Source organism: Mytilus californianus, unplaced genomic scaffold (assembly GCF_021869535.1).
Source record: "Mytilus californianus isolate M0D057914Y unplaced genomic scaffold, xbMytCali1.0.p SCAF_3, whole genome shotgun sequence".
Classification (NCBI taxonomy): domain Eukaryota; kingdom Metazoa; phylum Mollusca; class Bivalvia; order Mytilida; family Mytilidae; genus Mytilus; species Mytilus californianus.
The window spans coordinates 55,160,044-55,182,694 of record NW_026262679.1 but is presented as its reverse complement, the minus strand read 5'-3'; the positions used below and the strand labels follow the sequence as shown (position 1 = coordinate 55,182,694).

At 31.3% G+C, this 22,651-nt stretch overlaps 1 protein-coding gene across 1 annotated transcript in view; it reads left to right on the top strand.

The window, feature by feature from the left end:
• Nucleotides 1-1,394: 1,394 nt before the first annotated feature.
• LOC127734904 (adipokinetic hormone/corazonin-related peptide receptor variant I-like) overlaps nucleotides 1,395-22,651 on the top strand; it is a 217,126-nt gene continuing 195,869 nt past the window's right edge. The window contains exon 1 of the mRNA XM_052244936.1: nucleotides 1,395-1,997. Coding sequence (XP_052100896.1) covers nucleotides 1,467-1,997 — 531 coding nt within the window. The 5' untranslated portion in view covers nucleotides 1,395-1,466. The remainder of the gene's footprint in view (nucleotides 1,998-22,651) is intronic.

Sequence of the window (22,651 nt, the reverse complement as noted above, 5' to 3'; positions counted from 1 at the left end):
CCAAACACATATTCAAACTTATAAGTCGAAAACAAACTGATAATGCCATGGCAAAAACGAACCAGGACTAAAGGACAAACAACAGTATACAAAACACAATATCGAAAACTAAAGTATGAGAAACCTGGGGTGATCTCAGGTGCTCCGGAAAGGTAGGCAGATCCTGCTACACATGTGACACCCGTCGTGTTGCTAATGTAAGTACTTACTTTTTTACATCCAATTGTCGTAATTCAGCCAAACGACCGAAAATCGCGCTCCGAAACACAAACTCGATCTGTAAGTCATAATAATATACTAATTTACTGAAAATAGGATTAATACGTGTATGTAGGCACACTTGAATAATTAGGAGAACAGTAGGATTTCAAAATTGCGGAATGCCAGAAGGAAGGAAACTAGTACCACTACATGTCCCGTAGTGGTTGAGACATCATTCCGAATTTTACTTTATATTTTCTCGGGGTAGCATGTTTGCCTGGAGTGCGTGAATTCGTGGGTTCGAACTCTGGCCGGGTCAAACCAAGTCTTGAAATTGGTATTTACTGTTTCTCCGCTAAGTAGGCGGCATTAAGGAGTAGGAGCAAAGACTGGTCGGCTCGGAGTCAAAAAAATATGTCCGGGTAGGCTGACTATGGACTGTTACTTTGTGAATTGGCATGTTAAAAATCCGGCTCCGTGTGTCAGTCTATTACAAAGCAGGGTTAATATTCATATCACATTAACCTGTTCTCGTCCTGAATATGCGTTTAATTTGCATCTGGACGTTAAACATCCATCATCATCATCATCTTGTGACGGTTAAGCGAAGAAATAATTACTTATTTATATGTTATTCTAATAACAATTTTACACTTGTGATTTTTAGTAGTTTATCAATGAGAATATATGATTTACAAATTTAATAATTCTTTGGAGCTTTTTATACTTCTGCATTTCTTTACAATTTCAGGGTGTTCAACGTAGTCCCTAATGTGTTCAAAAACATTCACCGGAAAAAAATTAGGATCGGCAATTTTTTTTCCCAAACTTTTTAGTATTATTATATTCAATTCATCGCTTTCTTAATAATACTAGTTGATATTGTTTGAAGTCAACATATATAATAATGGTAAGCTTAAATATCTTCATGTAACATCTTGCAAATTTATTTCCTCAGAACAGTAGAAGTGCTTTTATCGATCGTTATAAAATTACTGTTACGTTTGAAGGATTGTTGGAAAGCGTGGTTTAAAGCAACTATTGGAAAGATTGAATAACAGTTTCTCTTTATCATTATCAGCATTTAGTTGTTTGATTCAATTTTTTGGCATTTATACATACGATTAAGGCTAATTGATCTGTTTTATGTAAATTAGCTAATTAAAAGCAGTGGTGTTTTATCAACTTTTCACATGTTTGAAGTTTAACCATGCATATTTCAAACATTTTTAAAGTTTAGGCAAGTTTTATGTATTATAGAAAATATGCCAGAAAAACCAACTGAAAAAGTGACATTTTATGAAATATTAAACTCTTCGAATTTGACTTCTTTCGGAAATGCTTCGAAGTCAGAATCAGGAGATTTACCAACGGATTTAACGTTTGATGATGAAAATTTAATGGCAGTGGTGGCGTATTCAGTATTGTTTGTAATTGCTGCAAGTGGCAACCTTACTGTGTTTATAACTTTGTTCCGAAACCGACATTTAAAATCACGTGTAAATCTGTTCATTTTACATTTATCGCTAGCAGATTTAATTGTTGCTTTTATTATGGTGCCAATGGAAATTATTTGGCATGCAACAGTTGCCTGGAAAGGCGGGGATCTTGCCTGTAGGATTTTAATGTTTTTCCGAACGTTTGGGCTCTATCTTTCATCGTTTATATTAGTTACCATAAGTTTAGATAGGTACTTTGCCATACTTCATCCATTAAGTTTAAATGATGCCAACAAAAGAGGCAAGATTATGCTCCTTCTTTCATGGATATTCAGTTTTGTAGCAAGTATACCACAGGTAAGTTTTTATGTCTTATTTATAACATTCTATTTTAATATGAGGCAGCTACTAACTGTGACAGGGGACGAAGTACATGTACTGTTATTTTTGTTATGCTTTTTGGTAATCAGATATTTAAAAATACAAATTTGCATAATCGTATGCTTTACAACATGACAGCCTGTGTCAACAGTGTGAGCGCGGAAGTGCAACTGTTTAAAAAAAAAGTTTACGATTTTGAACTTGCTAGTATATTGATTTTTTCTGTGTATTGATAATCTTACTGTTATGAGTTATTCGTTCTCTATTATTAATTTCTTTTTGGTATCATTAGCATATTCAAAATTATTTAAAACCAAAGATTTTTTTTCCAAATCAGATGTACATCTCTTACTATTCGTTATAATGTAGATTTCATTATTGAATGGTTTTATTATCCAAATCAGTTATCTTGGTCAAGCGTCCATGACATCCACGGGTTGTATATACATTATATCAAGAAAAGGCTGGTACGCCAATAGTCATACACCTATATAGCATGTGCGAGTTACTTCCCTTCTAAGATGCATGCATGTTTTAAGGAGGTTATATTCCATATACATATAACCTCCTTGATGTTTCAACCATAACGATGATAATGGAATATTTCAGGAGTAGTTCTTTGTTCAAACGCTTATCATGTTATTGCACGTCAAGCGCAACATATAAATCGGCGATAAACCATATTGTGATTGGTATAGGTCAATAGATTAAGTGATCGATCTGAATAAAAGAAATATCCTATGAAGGGAATTACTCAAAAACAACGGAGAGGACAGATACATTTTTACGACATAGCAGTAATTATGTTAATGGAGACATTTTTTGTCAACACACAACAAAATACTATGTAGTTTATAATCTTTACAACCTGCTGATAAGTACAACCTTGAATGTATTAGTTGAAGAGATTATGTTACAATTTAGATATTGATAAATCAGGGTTAAGTAATAACATGATAAATAAGTAAAACGTTATCTAAATTACACGGATAAAGTTAACTTTATACTTCTATTGGATGTATCCTCATTAGTTATGGTAGCGCTGCAACATGTTCGTAATGATGAGAACAGATTAGTTAACCTTGTTTACAGTACACTGTCTTATAGATTCGTGTTTATTTGCGTCAATTCAGTTTCCGTTTTGTGAATACAAAACGGCAAACGAATTAGTTTTCGGTTTATTTTTCTTTCCTTTTAGATTTCGCAAAATTAAAAATGAATCGACCCAAATATGAATGGACCTAGTACGTTGTCCACTTATCTAATGACAACTATACTCAGTATCGGAAAAAGAAGTTGAATCCAAATTAATGTCGATTTTCGTTCTCCTAAAGTCGTTTTTCGTTTTCCAAATCTCATTTTTTCGTTTTTGTTTTATGAAATCAAAAACGAAAATACTTTGTTTTAAGATTTCAAATACGAAAAACAAAATCGTTTTTCGCTTTTGATTTCTCGAAAAACGAATGGATGAAGTATACACGGACCTATTATATTAAAGTACAAAATGTACTATTCTAAACTCGTATAGAACTGTAATCTACAATCCGCATTAATTTCGTTCCCATGAGTATATAATTTCATGAACATTTTACTATCTAAACAGGCTCTTAATATTTCATAATATTTCAATTTTAAATGTTAATCGGGCATAGAATTTCAGGTAGTATTTTGATAATATTATTAATCATTTAGTAGATCACTATTTTACTATTGATTCACAACGATTACTGGAAATAACATATGTACTAAGAACTTTAAAGTACGTGTAAATTTATAAAAGATTAATGTCGATGTTCTAGTATACTTTTTTTATACTAGATAATGTTGATCAATGTCTTCAAACAATTATCATGTGTATATATGGCGATCGACTGCCATAGTCCTGACTGACTGCAAGTGACTGATTTAACTAGGTTAACGCTACGACAAACCTCCCAATTATCTGACAGCCTGACAGCCATGTCAGCAATGACGGGAATGTCGATTCCAACTAATTATGCGTTTTGGAGTTTTCAAATATCTTTGATTGAGGTCAAATAGTCGGCAATATTTTGTTACAGATATCGATGCATGCGCAACAAATAATGTAGTATGAATGAAATATTGGTTGATCAACTTCGTGTTAACCGATTTTTATATTTCATTAATGAAACAGATGTAAAATATTGCTATTTTTTTTATACGTAGGCCATGTAACATAAAATGCTGTGTATAAATCATACTAAAGGCCAATAAACTACGATTAGTAGTATATAGGATTGTTAAAACACAAAATAATGACTATGTGTAGAATTATGTGTGCTATCATAACTATAGTGTGACTATTATTATGATTAAAGAAGTATGAGCTAAACATGTCTCGTTTGTCGTAACCCGAATAATATAGTCCCTCTCCGCGATTGACTCTCCCAATGATGCATTCATAGAGCAGCGCAATAGATCGACTGAATTTATCTGTTTTCATTTGTCGTAGCCTTAACTACGTACTCATTTCCTGGTTCATAAATTATCACCGAATATAATATATCTTAATTCAGATTTTTGCGTATCTATCACCAGCTACTTACTAAAAGAAAAGAACTGCTTTTCTTATCCTTCTGAGCTGCATCAGGCTACCGACGGTTTTCATAGTAAAGTTTTCTGTGATCATTTCACGGGATTGTATGTGTCTTTCTGCCTTGTTCGTATGGTCATGGCGTTGCCTGACCTTCTTTGACGAATTTATTTCTTTATATGCCTCCTTTTGTATCTTACGTTTTCCCCTTTTCTACGATTTTGGTCGCCACCAAACGGAATTTCAAGTATTGGTGCTATACATTTATTCATGTTAAAAAAATTACATTATATATCATGAATGTATTAGCTAACATATGTTTTATATATATTTTTTTTTTATTTCATTTCATGAAACGCACGACTTCAAATCTCCTTTACGCAACATAACACTTCCTTGTTTTGCAGGAAACCAATATATTAGTCGAATACTTAAGAGTTTTTGTATAATTATTGAAATCTTTCATACTTTTAAAGGATAGTTGAAGTGCTTGCTTAAATTCTTTATAGACCTCTAGGAATAAGACAGGAAATGAAAGAAAACGCAGCAGTTTTATCATTAAGTTAGTCATTGATTCTCTGCAAGGTTTACTTTATAATTAATATGTAAGGTCATAGATTATGTTCTGGAAGGGGTTTACAGAATACAGAATAATGGGCAAAAAGTGTAGAAAAAGGGCAAAAAAAAATAATACAGAATAGAGAAAAATAGGTAAAAAAATAAAAAAATAGAGAATAATGGGGTGATAAAATATAAAGAATAGAGAATAATGGGCAAAATAGATAAAGAATAGAGAAAAATAGTTTAGTAGATTCAAGAATAAAGAAATAGAGGACCCCCATCCAGACCCTCAGCTATGACGATAATATAACATCACCAATGGACTGCTTGTTGTTAAAACGATTTCCTTACTAAACTTTACTCGGTCAATGCTATAATTTCAGTTTCGCGGCAAGAAAGGAATATGACCAATTTATCTCAAATTTTATGTGTTGTTTAAGAGTTAAATTAACAGCAGAAAGCAAGGGAATCAAAGAAAAATGAATATTAAAACTTCTATATGGTTATTTATTAAGGTTTTTACTATTCAACACATATTTGTAAATTTGCAAAAATCTTGATGCATCTTAGTAAATTTTACATAAAGTACTTGAACTGTTTTTTTGTTTCTGAAAAATGATAATGTAATAATTTTACTCCGTATCATAGAATTTCAATTATAGTTTAAAGTGTCTTTTTCATTTATTTTCTTGGCTAACTATAATTCAAAGTCTGTCAACATTTCAGTTTGCACAAATTCTAAGCATTTACAATTTTTAATATTTTAAGAAATACGACACAATTTTGTTAGAACATGTAAGTTCAATTATAATCAGTTCATTTAAGTAAATTATATTTTTAAATATTCAAGTCAGGAGTAATTGACTGCTCCATTTCCTACATGTTTTAGTTCTTAGTCATAACAGCCTATTTTCCATTAGTTAGAGTATAATTGATGACTATGAGTTCAGAAAAAAAAATAACTGAAACATTTCCATTGTTTAAAAGGAAAATTATGATTAAATGCATTATTTCAATTACCTAATCTTTAAACAAATACATTTTATCTTAAAATCAGGAAATGTTCTAACAATAATTAATTTGTTTTACATTATGAGATAGAGAAGTGTTTTGTTTTATAATCACGCAAATCGAGATAAAAGATGTATTCTATCTTTCTGTGCACGCGATACATGTAATCACCTACGTCTTTAGTAATAAAGAATGATATAGTACGATTAATTTCTGTATAGATTACGATGCGCCTTGTCTATCCGACGTCACATCAGGGATGCAATGCAATCAATATATAAAATTATAAAAATAATAATTTCAAGTTTCCTTTGTACTTAACAATAATGGTCAGAAAAGGCAATGTGTATTAATAGACAAGAACGGTGTCATGTCATTGGTTTTCTCGTTTAAAATGTATTACGTTTTGTTATATCAGAGCCTTTCATTGCTTGCTATGCGGTATTGGTTTTGTTCATTGTTGAAGGCCTTGTTGTTAACATCTACGTCATTTGGTCTCTGGTGGATAGTCGTCTCATTTGCAATCATACCTAACTACTCATTTTATATTATCTCAATTGCTTGTAAGCCATTAAATCAAAGTACTGAAGTACTGAACATCGGATGACTGCAAGTTCTTGTGGATGGTCACAAGCACTTGTCTCAGAAAAATAATCACATCTCTATACCTGAAAGTGAGGTTAATGTACAGATATAATTTTTTTTTCTTAGACAAGTTCGTGCGTGGAAGATAAATAAATGACAGGGAATTCAACTTCACCGTAATAAATATGATATGATATTGAAGTGATACAAATCAGTATACTCTGGTTTGTTGTTATATATTATATTAATATTTGTATATACATGTATATATTACAGTTACATGTGTATATAATTTTCATCCATTTGTATATCATTCTATTCTACTATATTAATAATAGTGCAGTGCAAGTGCATGGTGGACACTTTTCTGTAACAATTCGATTTTTCTAATAGATTGGATTTGAGTAGGCATTCATATTTTCCCGCCAAACTTTCAATCTCCCATGCAGAGTTATCGGTCCTTGAGAGAGAGCGAGGACCTATAACTCTGCATGGGAGATTGCAAACGTTCTTGAGATTTTCTTCCGCATGCGTTAACACACATTTTCTGTACGTGTGCATAGATATTAAAGATTTTTTTACTTATAAATATATTTCTGACGACAAAACATTTGCATATTATTAATTTATGTTCTAAAATAAACATTTTTAGGAGTATCCATTGAAAAAATGAATTTATAACAAGCGATAAGGAATGTTATTTTGCACTCGATAATGTCCACGTATTTATCATGTTCATAGATCGGTTACAATCCCAACACGAAAGTTACGTAATGGAAATCTAGGCGACAGCAATACACCGGAATGCCCTCACGGTCATCCGATGTAAATAAATGAGTTTGTGAATTCCTGTAAAATCCATACATAGATATAAGGAGATGTGGTATGATACATGTACCTCGGGATAATTATTACAACGAAATAAACACGCTACATAAATGTTATTTAACTTTAGAATATATGTTTTGACACATTAAACGACTGGTGCAACATGTGGATCTGGATCTACTTACTCTTCCGGAGCATCTGAGATTAACCACGTGTCTTGGTTTGGTTCGTGTCGCTCAGTTTTTATTTTTTTATGTTTCTTTTTGTAAATAATTGGTGTTTGTTTTTTTTTATAGTTTTTCTTTTTTTTTTGTCATTGTATTGTCAGTTCCTTTTCGACTTATGAGTGTAAATATCCCTTTGGTATCCTTCGCCTCTCTTTTAATGAATGATGAAAATCTACATCATCGCATTTGTATCACAGATGTTTTCACGAATCCTTCGGATAGTTGATCAATATTGCGATATGACCAACTTTTCTATCTTTCAGTCTTGTCATATTCCTTAGTTTTAATTACATTTACACTGAAGTGTTATCATCTATCAGCAAATATTTCAAGTTTTGGCAATCAAATCAGAAAAGACAAGATAGTACAGCGATTCATATTGCCATACAAAAGGCAGTGATCAGGTATCAATTTGGTGACAGAATAACAGACACAATTAAAATTTCATTCCAAATCCACAACTATAAAACATCTTCTGCATCTGGAAAATTTGAGGTAATGACACTATTCCTAATTTATCAAAACTAATTGCTATTTTTAGAACAAGAGAAAAGAAAAAAAAAATTATTACTTCTATGTAAATAAGATGTAGTAGTCTCATACATGCATCTTCGCGGCAGACGCCACACAAATATGAGAAGACTACATCTATTACATATCATTTGTTCTTATTTTTTGTGGTCCTTAAGTGCTATTTTTTGCAATGAAATAACCCTCAATATATGTGCAATTGATTTGTAAAAAGAATATTAAGCTTGTAAATAGGGAGTGTAAAATGATTGATGCAGTTACACTTTCTGGGGAATTTTTATGGTTGAGAACTCAATTGCTTACATTTTATCTGTCACCTTGTTGAAACATTAGCACTGCTTAATGTGTGATGATATGATTTAAGATTCTATTATGTCTGTTTTATGGTACATGTATCTTTTGCTGATAAACGATGACACTTCTATGTAAATAAACAACAGATATGTAGTACATGTATGAAGTAAATCAGCAGCGTATATACTTCCAAGGGCGAAACGTTAGAAGAAAAGGCAAGATACCAAGGAGGCAATCCAAAATTACAAGTCGAAAAAAGACCATGCAAACACATGCAGACACAAATGAGGTCAATATGAAAAACTACGAAAAGACGAGCCCAACCTTGTTTATAATGTAAAACGCAATACAAATATGAAACAGACTATAGCTTGAAAACTCGTTGAACAATTATTTATTTGTCACAAAAAAAAAAACGGTTTCACATTACTGTTTTTTGCACTTTTTGAGTACTATCATAAAGAAATGTCGCCGCTGTAAACCGTATTTAATATTTTCTAAAATCATGCAATTTATGATGATGCACACACATATATGCCACAGATATATCAACCTCAAAACGTTCTGCCATTACTCTCTGAATTTTCACAATTGTTTTTATCAGAGGTGACCCATGTCTGAAACTGGAGAAAAAAATCCTGATTTTTTTAGTAAATGCGGTACTGCTAAAAAAAAGTTCACAAAACAATACAGACAAATAAAGATTGAGCAACACTAACCCCAACAAAAACAGGTGTGAACTCGTTATTCTAAAAACTCACGTGGTAAGCATATCAGTTGGGTTTTTTTCCAAGATGTTTGTCACTAAAATATACAATTATAACCTATCTTTTACTGCTTTAGTGTTTTCACATACTACCTCGTCAGAAATTATCAACCTACAAGGATTAATGTAGTCTTGTTCTTGCTCGAACATGGACAGTTTTTGTTGTTAATATAATAATACAGTGTCTACGGCTATATGTATATATTCCTACCAAAGGTCTGTGGTTCTCTCCGGGCACTCCGGCTTCCTCCACCAATAAAAACTGACCGCCACGAAATATCACAATATTTAGTGTTGAAAGTGGCGTTAAACACCAATCAATCAATCAATATATGTATTTACAGTATACTAAATAAAAACAGAATTGAAATGAAATATATCTCAGCTTTCTGCATGCGACAAAATTGTTTTATAGTTTTTTTTTATATTTTCGAGTATAGTGTATTGTTTTAAAGGGAGTATATCGTAGCAGTTCGGATATTAGGGAGGTTATATCTCTGCGGGAACTAACACACAAATCAAAATTTACCGAAAAAATTTTTGTGAAGTCAGAATGATTAGACATTATGTACAAAAAGTAAAAACTGTTGTTAGTGAGTCGAACTTGCACTTTTCTTTGGTTATAATTTAAATCAACAAAAACAAACCCAAGATTATTAATGTACACGTTTCTAGTCTATATACCTGAAACAAGAAACAACAATTCTATTCGTGGTAGAAGCAAGTCTGATTTTTGTTATTTTAGGTTAGCTATTAATTGCATTTACGTCTATCAATTATAAATTGCACTTTTCTTTGGTTATATTTTGAATCAACAAACACGTTTTTAGTCTACCTGAAACATAATTCTATTCTTGGTAGTTGCGAGTTTGATTTGTTATTTTAGGTTAACTATTTAATTGCATTTACGTCTGTAGAAATAAACAGGACATATTACTTCGTCTGATGTAACGGAAACACATACAAGGGTGTTTTGTTCAATTATTTAAATATTTATTGATGATTTTCACACCTATAACACGGATGAAACGTCACAGTGTTGTCAGAATTGAAAGACAATGAAATTTACATATCAACGAGAAACACCGGTTGAGCTCCTTTGTATTAATGTGAATGCATTCTGAAAACGCAACAATGGTTGAAACATCAGAGTGTTTTAAATTCTTTCAAGTCGATGAAATTTACATACCAGTTATACAACCGATTCTGTGTCAGTATAGTTTTTTTCTGGATCAAACGATGCAGACTTTTTATCTGTATCTCAGGTCTTCTTAATGCTTTATATTATATAATCGTCAAAGCAAATATTTGTGTACTAGATGCATGTCAAGCCGTATGCAAAAACATCGCCATAACTTGTACACTTAATTATATCCCACGATGACATAGTTTCTTTTTAATTTGAATGTTTCAAATACGCATAAAAAACAAATAAAATATTTACATTTCATATAATTTAACTTCCACATTCGTACGCTTTGTCATAACATTGCATATACGATAAATGCTTTATCTTAATAATTCCTGAAATATTAGTTCACATGAGTTATGAAAATTTTGATTAAAAATAAATAAATACAGGTTTAAAATGTTATAATGCTATATGAATTAAATAATGAATAAGTCACCAATTCTTTCGACATAATTTGAGGCAAACCCTAGTATTTCTTTTAAGAAAAATTAATTTAAATGCAAATTTTAAAAAATATAATCATCTTTACATTGTATTATTTTCCGGAGGAGTTATGATTTATTTTGATTTAACGAGTATTCAATTTGAAAATTAATTTGGTAAAAATATTTCCTGGATAGCAAAGTTTTATTTCACTGGTATAATGGGTTTCAATTTATAATGGTTTTATCGTGCATTAGGTTCTGTTCTTTTCAATGTATAATATAAAAATTAAAATAAGGCCACCGCTAAATTAATGAAAGTGCAAATATATGCCTGATTACTTAAATAAAATGTTTGAACAAAATGAATAAACTCAATAACTTCTGTATTTCATGTGTGATAATGTCCCAATATGTGTGTTAAGTTTTTAATTCCTGCATACGAATGAAGTATATGATATGGTGGGGTCCGTTCTACCAAAATTACTTCTCTAGACGAAGGTTTAACCTGACAGTGTTATTTTATGTTATGTTATGATATGGTGGGGTCCATTCTACCAAAATTACTTCTCTAGATGAAGGTTTAACCTGACAGTGTTATTTTATGTTAGGCAACAATGGCAAATTAATAGGTTTTTTTTAACCAATACTATCCAAAACTACATTTAAGTACATGTAAATCAACAGCATCGACACTTGTCCAAAGATGTAGTACATCCAACAACTCAGGAATCTTGTTGCTTTAAATTGTGAATTTTTAAAAACTTTTTCCTGCAGATTTTCTTTAGAACAGATGATTTTCCATTTAAATGTGAAGCTGAATGAAACGCCATTATTTGACCTCTGAAGTAGTAATAATTCTTGAATGCTTTCCCTATTTTATTGATACATTGTATATCAAAGCAATGGTATAGTCTAATTACAGTTTACTAAAAGTTTAAAAGTGATGTAATTGTGACGTCATAAAAATGTCAACATTTACCTTCTTGTCGAAGTTTGTTTTGCTCAATGTTTAGTTTTCCAAATATTTTATGGGGACAGATTTTTATTTTCTTTTGCGCGATAGTGTTGTCTGTCTTTCTTGACTAATGTTTTCATTCGCCTCTTGGTATTTTCTTCCCTTTTCCGTAAAATACATCGTACATCTAAAATTGGCTGATATCTTTGAAAAAAAATATGTATTGGTGTTTTGTTGGGTCTTCATTATATTTATCCATAGAATTTACTTTTTAAAAACAGCCGAAGGAACCAATCTGGGATGAGAGAAACAAGTCCAGTCGGCATACCAATAACAATACGGTTCACTTTCTCTCCAAAAAATACATTGATAATATATAGACTAAAACATTATCAAAGTGTATTCCTGTAAACAGTTTTCAAAATGTTAATACAAGCGTTATCTTATATATCCTCTGCTCAGTGGGACAAAGTAGTTTTTTTATGTTATAAATTTTTTTAGCAATAAAACAGAAAGTTAAGTAACAACATTTCATTTTTTACAGCTAATAAGCTTTTGAGAACTCTCTATAAAATATGTTGTTATCTAAAATTTGAATTGGTAAATTAAGTCATCAGATTTGTATGTTAAACTCATTTCCAACATAGTATATATACCCTTAGAAATATAAACGTTAACTATGATAGTACTGCATGTATATATTTTCAATATTCTTAATTATTCCAGTTACTGTAGTAAACAACATATCATAAAAACCCAATATTTGCATAACATTTCTATGTATATATATGCAGTAAACATCATACCAACAGCCAGTCTAACTTTTACGTTTACTGAAAATTTAGATAGAGCTAACTTGTTATACTTTTAAGTGGTTGTATGTTTCACAGTTGTTGTGTTGTCATTTCATCCAACAGCTTGTGTATCAAAATAAATCACGTTCTCACTTTAATTTTACTCTTTCATTGTAACTGTAGACACGGATTAATGGTTGCATTAATTTGAATCCATTCATATCTCAGATAGCTATCAGAAGTCGAAAATGCGCGTTTGCTTTTAAGAGCACATTATCTTAATACTATCACCTGTGTAAAATATGCAGTAATTCATGTAATTAAACAAACTTTAAGTCAAATGGTGTTTACATGAGCTGTATTGCCCTATTTGCTGTGTTTATTCCTGGTAAACACACAAAATAAACGATATTGATAACTACTGCTATTGTCGTAAACGCTACCTTTAATTAAGGATTAATAAACGTTCAAGCCGAGGATTTTATAGCTTACTATACGATATGGGTTTTGCTCATAGCTAAAGATGGTACAGTGTCATATTATACTGCACATTCGTGTATTATGGTCTTTTGTGGATATTTTTCTCATTGGCATTCATGCCTCATCTCCTTAACTATAAAACGTGGTCTGTATCCTTTTGTATTTTATTAAGCTTTGTATTTCAGCTTTATTCCGATAAAATAGACTTGAAAATGAAAACCTACTAATTATGATAACACAACTAACTCTATTATCAATATAGTGCTTTCAATAATTCAAATCCAAAGTTAATGAAATTTCACACAGAATAGTACGTCATAGAGAAAAGGATTTGTTTATTGAGGTATCTGTATATATCATTTTATTTAGGTATCTGTATATATCATTTTATTTTGTCCTTGGCGTAGCATTTGAGGCAATCAGCATTTCATTTGCACCAAAATATTTGTTTTTCATCTGCGCCAATATTTGTTTGCTGTTTTTGCGCCAACAAAATATTCCATTTCAAATTGTTAAAATATAAGCTTTATATAATTTATTGGTACATGTATGGGTTGTACTGCTCATACCTATTCAGACCGTCATAATCTCATAGTCCCTGCTCATCGACCGGGAGGATGGAAATAACATTTCGAATTAAGTAATTTTTTTATAAGTTTCTAAAACTATTTACGTCAGCAACTTAAAAAAAAAATTTATTTTCAATAGTAAACACATTGACCTCAGACGTACGTTAAGATATTTTTAAAGTCCGTTTTGTCAGAATATTTGTTATATCTTTAAAAAAACAAAGCCCCTGTTTTCTTTATCATTTTTGTACCAATAAGAATCATAAAAAAATGTGCATATTTGAACCAATGAGCTCTTCCATGAACATGTAACGTGCCTATAAACTGGGGTACCTACTGGTACCTACTGGCCTTTGGATTACTCTATGTAATGGTTAGTTATTTAAAAGGAATGGTATCTGAACATGTTTTTTGAAATGACCGAAATAAAATAATTTATAAATTAAGAATGGAAATGGGGAATGTGTCAAAGAGACAACAACCCGACCAAAGAGCAGAAAACAGCACAAGGCCACCAATGGGTCTTAAACACAGCGAGAAAATCCCGCACCCGGAGGCGGGCTTCAGTTGGCCCCTAAACAAAAATGTGTACTAGTTCAGTGAAAATGGACGTTACACTAAACTCCGAAACATACAAATGACCTAAAATTAAAAAAAATGTACAAATTGAAGACTAACAAAGACCAGAGGCTCCTGACTTGGGATAACTATAAAAGTTTTGTGCAAATGAAAAAAATGCTTTTGTTTTTAAAATGGCGCAATGGAAATAACGCTTTGTTCTCTGCCTCTATCGTACTCTTACGTTCTAGGCTTCTATGTTTCCCACGGTAGTTTTTATATTTTTGATGTTTCGACACTTTTAAATTCAATTTGACATGCATGCATTTGAACAGTTAGATTATCAAAGCAGGCGATTGGTATATAAATAATAAGTAGTTTTAATATAGATAAAGGGACAACCGAGGCTTTTTGGCAGATTGCATATTCACATTTTTATCAGTTTCTACGCATGCTTATATTTTCATTTTTGTAAACCATTATTCCCTACGTTTTGTGCTACGTTACAGACTATTTATTCTCATCCTGTCTTGAGCACGAATATTTATTTCAGTTCTTATCAGGCTAGGATACTCATTTTCAAAATCCTCCTGTCGCAGATTTACATTTTATTCCACGAGAACTTAATTCCCAAGGTTTTTTTTTTTAGTAAAACGATACCTCTATGCAAACTTTTATTAATAAATCGAATAAATAACGATCTTTAAAAAAAAGCTTCTATAGTGCACAACTGTCTGTTATGATTTTTTTCAGTCCAAATGTCACCACATAATACAGAAAATCCGGAAGACTTTTAATTTAAAGCAAGATTTTGCATTTAAAAGTCCAATTACGGAACTGCTTCACAGGTTTTGTGGTAGAGTGTTCTCCTCATACATGTGTATGCGGGAGACTGTGGGTTCGATTAACGACATAGTAAGGCCATGCTTACACATAAGTGTTTCTATTTCGTCGTCAATCATGTAACATTAGGAACCAGTATAAAGACTGTATTGTTACGTGTAGCTGGCTGTAATTTAAAATAATTCATCATAATAAGGTAATTGTGTCATCCTGTGAGCTGTGACTTTGTGAGTTAGCACAGTAAACGAAAGAATTTCTCATGATTATCACCGATCTTTTACTTACATGAGCAACACGACGGTTGCCTCACGTGCAGCAGTATCTTTTTCCCCTTCTGGAGCAACTGAGATCACTACGTTTTTTTTTTGGTGAAGTTCGTGTTGCTCAGTCTTTACTTTTCGATGTTTTGTTTTGCATACTGTTGTATGTCGTTTAATTGTTTTTCGTTTTATTTTATTATTTGCCATGGTGCTGTCAGTTTGTAATATAATCGACTTATGAGTTTGATTATCTCTTTTCGGTATCTTCCGTCTCTTCTCTCTTTTGGTACGAGACAGTTATATTTTATTGTTTCTGACTGATTATCCTATATGTCCTTTGCGTGTAAACAAAACAGACCATCTCTCTAGAGCCTCAATGCGTTAGATTCTTTGACAATTTTGCTACAATCAAAGGAAACAGGTTTTTTTATGTGTTCCACATTAATGGTATTTGTAATAGTATTAAGTTCTTTAAAGCAGTTGTCGAAGTCGGACCCGAGATAGACATCCCGTATAATTCTATAAGTATTCCATTTGTTGTTTTCTTATTATTTCCCTAGGTTAAATTGATAATGTTTCGTTTCATTATTGTCCCGAATAACAGAAACATCCATCATAATTAGATATTCGATTGCCATAATGTATAGTTAATAAAAATTGCAGTAAGAGAAATTTATATCATCAAAAGGCTCAATTTTCATAACGCAAATTTTTAAATCAACTTAACCTACTTTTGTTATTATAGTTTTCGGTTGATATTTTAAAATGTGATTGATATATAAATGAGGAGATGTGATGTGATTGTCAATGAGACACATATTCATCGCAGTTAAATGACGCGAATGTAATTAACTATGGGTCACACTACGTCCTTCAACAATGAGCAAAACACATACTGCATTAACTTCTCTAGAATATATAAAATTTCTAAAAGGTATTTTATGTAAATTTTACTTTAAAATGTGTTTAATAAATAAAGATAAGGAGATGTTTGGTACGATTTCCAATGAGACAAAATTAATATCCACCACAGACAAATGACGTGAATATCACCGTACGGCTTTCAACAATGAGCAAAATATATGCTACAATAGTTACTTTATTTAAACAAAATGTTGATAACATTAAAGTTACAAAATGTTGTTGAAAGTATTTTTTTATATTTATTTATTTACTTTTTTAGCATTAACATGGACTTTTTTGCAACTTTTTTATTTAATCAATTATAATGAAAGATATTAATAAAAAAAAATATAAATCTTAAATTAAAAATACAATCAATTATTGATATTTAGCTAGAATAATATTGTTTTTGTCATACCTAATAACACTATTTTTTCAATCTGAATATGATATACATGTACCAAAAGGATCATTCGATGAAACTTGTTTGGAATTGAACTTAAGTACATGATTGCTCCTTGAAATTAATGAATATCGAATAGGTTTTCTCTGATTTCTTAAGATTAAAATTATTCTTATGGAAGATAACAAGTCAATTAAAACATTTGGAAGATAATCAGAGTGGTTAAATGGAAAGGATTTAGAATAATGACGATTCACCGTACAACGAGTTGGTAATTTCCGGAGATTGTTCTTAAATTAGCCGTATTATGCTCCTATTGATCGCAATTCATCATTGATTGATACTTGTAATAGGACATTCAAGACTAGTAGTACACTTGTTTCTTTTACAAGATATCTGGACGATAAACCAAAAAGCACAGTGGATTCCACAATGCAAAATACAATAATTATACTTAACGCATGCTTCTTACAGCGGATGACCGTGAGGGCATTCCGGTGTATTGCTGTCGTCTAGATTTCCATTACGTAACATTCGTTTTGGGGCTTTTAACCGATCTATAAACATGATGAATACGTAGACATCATCAAGTGTAAACTAACATTCCTTATCGCTTGTTTTAAATTCATTTCTTTAATGAATACTCATCAAATACTTTTTAAAGAAGATAAATCAATAATATTAAAATGTTTTGTTGTATGTATATGCATATAAGTAAAAAATCATTAATATCTATGCACACGCATGCGGAAGAATATCTCAAGAACGTTTGCAATCTCAAGGAACGATAACTCTGCATGGATGATTAAACATTTTTTTGCGGGAAAATACGAATATATAAAAGAAGATGTGGTATGATTGCCAATGAGACAACTCTCCACAAGAGACCAAATGACACAGAAATTAACAACTATAGGTCACCGTTCGGCCTTCAACAAATCCATTCTATTAGAAAAATCGAATTATTACAGAAGAGTGTCCACCATGCACTTGCACTGCACTATTATTAATATAGTAAAATAGAATGATATACAAATGCATGAAAATTATATATACATGTAACTGTAATATACAAGTATTAACATAATATATAACAATAAACCAGAGTATACTGATTTGTATCACTACAATATAATAGTCATTACGGTGATGTTGAATTCCCTGTCATTAATTTATCATCCACGAACTTGTCCCAGAAAAAAATTATATCTGTACATTAACCTCACTTTCAGGTATAGAGATGTGATTTTTTTTCTGAGACAAGTGCTTGTTGGACCATCCACAAGAACTTGCGGTCATCCGATGTTCAGTACTTCAGTACTTTGAGTTTTATTATTTTTGTATTGTTGCAATCCATAAACCGACATAAATTAATTAGGTGCAGTTCTGTTTTCAAGTCATTTTTAATGTTTATTTTTCTTCTACTGGGCAAAATAAAAAGAGACAGAAAATTCTACAGGAAATAAATAATTGTAAATCGAAAAACCAGGCAATTCCATGGCATAAACGGAGAATGCGCAATAACTAAAACAATTGACTCAAAGTATTTACTTATATATAGACATGCGATCTTCAAAAATAGATAAGTGTCAAGCTCCAAATAATCAGCAGTTTTGAAAAGATTCCGAGAAAAACCAACAGAGACCACCATAATTCCGCCAACAACACCAAACTCTCCAAATGACATTAAGATATAATAAAAGACAACCACTGAAAAGGTTCCTGTCTTGGAACAAGCACACAATACCTGGCTGGACAAAACAAGTATGTAGGGATCGCCGATCCCTCTCCCACTAACGTGCCTTCTTAAATCACGAGTTTTTTGTATAACTGCGATGAGACCTTAAGTATTATTTAGTTTGAGTATAGAGTTGGTGTAAGATATTTTATGTTTTCCGTATTGAATTCATTTAAAACTTTTCCAGACTCAGGTCGATATAGATGAAACTATTGTTGTAGCTAACCTTCTACTATAATACGTCATTTAGACTCTGGTGGAGAGTTGTCTCATTGACAATCTTACTACGACCGGTTCGTTCTTGATAGACTGAATAAAGGTTTATGGGTAAACTATTTGAGTAAAACGCTGATTTTACTCACTGACAAACGTCATCAAAATAACCTTTATAAAATATTTGCCTTATATTCCAAATTAAATGCATTAAAACCGAAATATGTTATAAACATATATAGAACAACATGTAGTTTGCGTGTGGAGGTATTTATATTCGTCACGTCATGACACGTTTTTTTATACATGCATAGACTTTTGCATTGACATGACTGCAACAATGAAATAAGACTTAACATAAATAGTGTACAGTGCTGTTATTCTTGAAAGTTTTGTCTAGTTTTCTCTTTTAAATGCAACTTGTCTTATTGTCATATATCTGTTTACATTACATACAGAAATAAGGAGGCGTGTGGTATGATTACCAATAAGACAACTATCCAATTAGGAATAAAAGAAAAGGATGTGAACATATTTACTATTATTTTAATACATGACATTATCTTGTTATCATGAAAAACAAAGTTGAAGACGGACAGAGATATGAGAGTGAAGACAGTGCAAGTCTAACAAACAGGCTGACATCACAGAAGTGTTGACAGAGAAATAATAACTTACTATTAATGCAATTCCAAATACATGTCTAATCTAAGTTCAACGACAAGGTCGGGAACTAGGAAAAAGTTTATAAATATTTATTCTCTCGGAGAATTTTGTAGCTTTATAATAATAGCTTACTACAGGTATGCGTTTTTCTCGTTGTTGGAGGCCATACGATGACCTATAGTTGTCTATATTCTTGTCCTTTGGTTTTTGGTGGATAGTTGTCTCATTGGCAATCATGCATACCGCATTTTCATGTTATTTAATCTAGATGATTAAAGACGTACACTTCATAAATAAGACAGGGTGTGTATGACCTAAGAATTGTTTTTAGTGTGATGTATTCCGCTTGTAATATAAAAATAAGAAGATGTGGATTGATGGCAATGAAACAAATCTCCACCAGAGACCAGATGACGAAGAGGTTAACAAGTATGTGTCACTATATGGCCTTTAACAATGAGCAAAACCCACACCTGGTAGTTAGCTACAGTATAAAGGGCCCCGAAATGACAAATGTGAAACAATTCAAACGAGAAAACTAACGGCCTGATTTACCTACAAAACAAATAGTTTAACCTTTCCAAATAGAAAAAAAGTATTTGAATTTCATAACCTAATGTGTAAATCAAGGAAGCTTATAATATTAGGAATGTTCAGTTATTCTTTACTGTTTTATTAAGTAATCCTCCGCTGGGTTATAATGTCACGCAACAGAAAATTGATTTGTTACATCATCTGACATGAAAACAGAACATTAACATTTAAGAAATGATATAATTCAAGGAATTAGCTCAGATTTATATTTTCTAAATTGATAATGTTCATTTCAAACGAGCTCAATTCAAATATAAAGTAATATCTTCTGTCTAGTAGGTTTACAAAAAAGCCACGATAACTTCTGGAACAAATGTAACTCGGTACCAAAAGTGCAGAAAAAAACGACAGTAAATTTGATATATAACCTAAGATACTTGTTATTAACTATTATTTATCAAAGTAATGGCTAATTCTACAGCAGGCTGAACGTTCTTTATAGATTACTTTGATAATGGAGTTAGTGAATTCCAAATATTATCATTATTATCAGGTTGGCTGTGCGTAAAAATGGGATCCGCATACTTGTCTCGTTGTTTTTGTTTGTCTCGTTTGTACATTTTCCTCTAAATTATGCATTCTTTTCTATAAATTGCACAATTTTTTACATTTTGACTGAGTCTTTTCAAATGATATTTATTTATACAGATCTACGGTTTCCAATCCTTATGATCGAGTAAATTTTGTCTTAAAGGTTAGAAGAGCGCAATTTTTTTTCTTCATATTTTACCTTTAAGATGGTACTCAGAATAGAATCTTGTACGGCTTCTGATTTGATGATACAGGATTGGAATTACTTTTAATCGACAGCTTATCCAATTAGGTTTAAAAAATCAAGAAAATCAAATTTACATTTTACAAAGAATAGAAAATATCTTCAATATCTGCACGTCGGAGCCATTAAAAATCTTCCTTTTTCATAAAGCGAAAAAATAGACTACGTTTTTTCAACTGCATTTTTAGTCAATATTTGTCGTATAACCATATATTTATTTTTGTTTATATGCAACGCTGAAATTTCTAGTAACAGGAACTGCTACCCATTTTTTCCTAGTGTGTGAAGTCTTCGAGAAATAAAATATGGAACACCACTGGTACCCTATGGAAAATGCATTACGAATAATTGCGCTCTTGTAACCTATAATATGTTTGTTAAGGTAAAATATCAGTTGTATCATTTTCAAAATCAAGCGCTTAATAATTTTAACACTAGTGTTATGATTAATCACTGCATAAGTATGCTAGTAATGATTTTCGTCTAACTAAATTAAGGAATCCATATTTTATTTGAGTAAACGTTTTCCGCCATTTGCAAATTGATAAGTTCCTCACTTGATGTACATGTAAGTAATTATGTACAATGCGATTTTAAATGGAATTTTATCTTTAAATTTTATTATCATTTTTCATTTAAAATGGAATTTGCTAACATAGCGCTTATTGTGCTACAATGTAGTTAACGAGAAAAGGCTTAGCAAAAAAATAAGCCTAAGGAATCTAGAAAAACACGAAACCAAAAAGGAAGCCTTAGGCCTTGACAGTACCGTACGAACTAGTAAGAGACAAAACTGGCCACAAGATATGAATTACATGGGTGGACATAATAAAATTAAAGGATACACGTCAGGGTCAGGACATTGGACTCAAATCGACAGACAATAATACAATCATAAAGTACGTTTCTTTTTACTACATGTAATCATTTCCCCTTAACTACATGTAGAAAGAGTAATTATGCCCAGATAATGTAATAACAATTGATTTTTCACTTTTATGCTCATGAATTTTTCAGATGTTAGTTGTCGATCTAAGAAGTGTTTGTAACAATGGTGAAACTATCTGAAAGACATATATTGTTTGATAAGAGTACTTGTAGGTTTAAATTGGACTTCTATTTTTACATCAAGATAATGATAATAGCGATCGAAATTAGTAGTAATTTATTTCAACTGTGATCGTGTTTAATTAATTCCACGCCGTCTGGTTTAGAAATAGGGTTATTTCATATTAGATGTACTTTTAGCTCTATTACATAATTACATTTCGGCATTCTCCTTAACAAGCAATCTCAAAAATTTGTCGATTGTAATTATTCTTATTTTAAGGATCATTGTTATAAAAAGCAATTGGCGATAAATTCAAGCAAAATCTATTATGATTTCTTAAAAGGCGTTATTCAAGATTATAGTCTTAGAGAGAAGCTTCAAAATAATGATACTGCAGAAAAGAGGCTTCATTGTGCAGCTGACATAGTTATAATCACAGATATTTTATACAGTTTTTTGCGCCTGAAGCGCTGACCAGAATCGGCATTTATATATTATACAATGAAAAGGCTTTAAGTTGTAAAAGTGCAAACGATCGGAATACATAGAGAACAGAAAAAATAAACTTCACCACTGTTATCAGTTAAACCAAATTGTGAATAGAAGTTATAGAATATTTCCATGGTATAACATAATTCGCAATTTGTTATTTTTTTTATTTATTTCACTTCCTATTTTCAAACGTTTCCAGAAGTTTCAGTCCTCTGTTCAGATATGTTGTAAAATTAACATGCTCATTGTTTTATCTCTTATTGATAGTTGTCTCAATATCAATTATAGTTTTTACCACATCTCATTACTTTAATGTGCAAAGGTTTTCATGTTTTTATGTTTAATATCGTAGCCGGTAGATC